The 3,040-nt window shown below is 40.2% G+C and overlaps 1 protein-coding gene across 1 annotated transcript in view; it reads right to left on the reverse strand.

Annotated features, from left to right (window-relative positions):
- Positions 1 to 103: 103 nt before the first annotated feature.
- LOC102195517 (follistatin-related protein 1-like) overlaps positions 104 to 3,040 on the reverse strand; it is a 5,125-nt gene continuing 2,188 nt past the window's right edge. The window contains exons 3-11 of the mRNA XM_005741518.1: positions 2,679 to 2,768; positions 2,410 to 2,539; positions 2,296 to 2,325; positions 2,082 to 2,203; positions 1,878 to 1,996; positions 1,580 to 1,692; positions 941 to 1,051; positions 742 to 842; positions 104 to 371 (exon numbers count right to left, since the gene is read on the reverse strand). Of these exons, the coding sequence (XP_005741575.1) occupies positions 348 to 371; positions 742 to 842; positions 941 to 1,051; positions 1,580 to 1,692; positions 1,878 to 1,996; positions 2,082 to 2,203; positions 2,296 to 2,325; positions 2,410 to 2,539; positions 2,679 to 2,768 (840 nt within the window). The 3' untranslated portion in view covers positions 104 to 347. The remainder of the gene's footprint in view (positions 372 to 741; positions 843 to 940; positions 1,052 to 1,579; positions 1,693 to 1,877; positions 1,997 to 2,081; positions 2,204 to 2,295; positions 2,326 to 2,409; positions 2,540 to 2,678; positions 2,769 to 3,040) is intronic.

Here is a 3,040-nt window from a genome sequence, read left to right on the forward strand (position 1 = left end):
TGGCCTGGGAACGCCTTGGTATTCCCCCGGATAAGCTGGAGGAGGTGGCTGGGGAGAGGGAGGTCTGGGCCTCTTTGCTTAGGCTGCTGCCCCCGCGACCCGGCCCCGGACAAAGCGGATGAAAATGGATGGATGGATGGATGGTTGTGAATTAGCAACCAACTTCAGTGCATTAAATTCAGGAAGTAAAATAAGAGGTAGAATAATGTTTAGAAGTGATTTAACAGTTCACATAAATAAAATGTGTTGAATCATTTATAAGAATAATAACAACAGCTATTTAAACGAAACCTGTTCCTCATGTTTGGAACGGAAGGCCACTCAGCTGCTGACTGGCTGTTGCGACCTCAGTTCTCCATGGTGACAGATGCCTGAAACAGGTAAAAGAGACGTTCATTGACCTGTAGGTAGTGTTTAAACTTATACCAATCATGTGTGCATCACATTGCTACAGAAGAATTTTGTAGTTGTACATTTAAATGACTTATTTAAGTTAATAGTTTTAATTAATAAAAAATATTCAATCAACAATTATTGAAAACCTGGAAGTGGAACTCTTTCTGGTTGTGCCTTTCTGTTAAACTCCCTTACTCTGCAGTTTAATGCATTTATTTATTCAGAAGAAATAAATGTATTTTTGCCACTCTGGTCTAAATTTGAGTAACTTTTATGTTGAGATTAAACGTCTCTGTGAATAACAATTTAAAGGTTAATAACATTGTTTCAGGAGAGACTGTCGACCTGTAAAGCATTGAGTTCAGCCACCCTCCTGCTCCACTCTTCTTCGGTCATTTCTTCATCTTCTCCTCCTTCATCAGTATCTTCATCAACCTGATGCTCTCCTGAAACACATGTTGCAAAGATAAACACAGCAGCGGGCAGAAACAGAACAAATGCAGCAGTCATACAATACGACTACTGTTTTTAAGCGAACTCGCACCATTGCAGGTCAGAGCGGTGCACACCCAGTTTCCACAGGCGCACACACACTTGTTGCACTCCATCTGAGTTTCAGCTCCATCCTCAAAGACCTCGTCTTCCAGAGCACACTCTACACACATAAAACACAATGTAATAAACACAAGAAAAGCTAACTTTCTTGTCCTTAAAAATATAAAAAGTTTCAGTTTTCAGTTTTTAATAAAAATTCATGTAAAAGGAACAGATGCTGTAAAATGTGTGAAAATACATTAAAATAGTCCAAAATATGTGCTCTTCTTCACATTATCCAAAACTTTGCTTGGCTGATTCTAACCCGTGAGTCTTGTGTTCGACACTCCTGATGTAGATCATACATTGAGTAAAACATACTTTGCCACTAAGTATGTGTTTGTGTAATTATATGTTCCTTTTTTGTTTGTTTATACATACATCCCCAAGTAGTAAACTCTTTGTTCTTGATTGTAAAGTCCAGTAAATAATAGTCTTCAAATGATAAACAGTGTTAGGATAAATCCAAAGCTGAATACAATGGAGAAAAGCAAATAGAAATCTTAGAAAAATGTCAATCACACAAACACAAAAAGTGTTTGTTCAGTTTCATACTCTTATTTTGCTGCTTTTGTGTATGCATGTTTACTTCTCTCAGTTGGGTGGTAGGTGGGCGTAAGACAGTTGATAAACTCAGTCAAACTCAGCTTCCAGTCAGCATTTTCATCCGACAGCTCTATCAAAGCATCGACACACAGAGATCTAAGAAAAAGAAAGAAGTAAGAGGTAAATGTAAGAGTAAATGACTGGAGAAGTCTGGATATGGAGTTTTAACAGCCATTTAATTTCTAAAATGATGTGCAAAATGTGTGCTGCAATATACAAACAACAAAACAAAACGCGAAACAATTAGAAGAACAAACTCTCAGCGATGAAAAAACGAATACCTCAGCAGCAGGTTAGTCTGCAGAGTGTCTGAGTATGTGATGTTGAGTGCCGTCTCATTGTGCTTCAGGAATCGCAGAAATTCATTCGAATCAAGCTGTGAATCCCCATCATCATACGCCTGTGACACAAAAACACCATCAAAATCTTTTACCTTGTTTAGTTATACATTTGTAATTATTATACAGTGTATGAAGTATTCACACCTGAAAATATGTCTGAAGGATGTCACCGGCTGATGTGTTTGAGGCCAGATCTTCAGCTTCTTTCTGAATCCACTGGATCACTCTCTCTCTCATCCAGTCACGATCAGATAGGAAACACACGACTGCAAGCGTGAAGCGTGAAAAAGAGACCGGCTTTAGACAGCCACTCAAATTTGCTGAATTGTGTAAAAATGTGAAATATTTCGTGACTTACTGGGGCTCACATCGGCCTTTGTTGGTTTCTCTGCAAATAGAAACACACACAAATCCTTCATGACTGCACAAGCTTCACTCAAAGCTTAAAGAGTTTGTGTTTGTGGAAACTGACCCAGACAGTGTCCTCTGTGCTCCACGTGTATCTTGGTCTGGGTGATGCAGGCGTCTCTGTGCAGTTCACAGTGATTCCTGTAGGATTTTCCGTTGCTGCCACACACCCAGTGCTCTGACATGTCACACTGCTGCAAAGGAAACAGGCTCGTCAATAGAAGATTACCAAAAAATGGTAGCTGCAGAAATATTACCTGCAGTCTTTCCCTAAACTAATACAGACGTACACATTTACAAGTACACATGTTTGCTAGTTATCAGTACCTTTACCTGTAAACAGCGACAGACTGGTTCTCCTCGGTCAGTCGATACACACTCTCTACCTGCACCGCAGAAAGTCCTGGCACACACCGACTCATCCTAACACAGAAGAACACACAGGGACAAAGACATTGCCATCACAGTGAAGAGAATTGGGAAGAGTGGAGGAATAATTTGGGGTGGGTGTGCTCCACATTCCAGATGGTGACCTTTGACCTTCGTCTGAAAGGCCACATGGCACGTTGAATGACCATGACTTTCTCCCTCTCCGGCACACACAAACACACACAGACAAAATGTATTGGAGCAGCTGCGCAGCGATGCATCTCATTTTAAATTCTGTCTTCTTCAGGACTTTTTCATTGTTTATA

The sequence above is a fragment of the Pundamilia nyererei genome, unplaced genomic scaffold (assembly GCF_000239375.1).
Source record: "Pundamilia nyererei isolate P.nyererei 1_Seehausen unplaced genomic scaffold, PunNye1.0 scaffold00111, whole genome shotgun sequence".
NCBI classification, from domain to species: Eukaryota; Metazoa; Chordata; class Actinopteri; order Cichliformes; family Cichlidae; genus Pundamilia; species Pundamilia nyererei.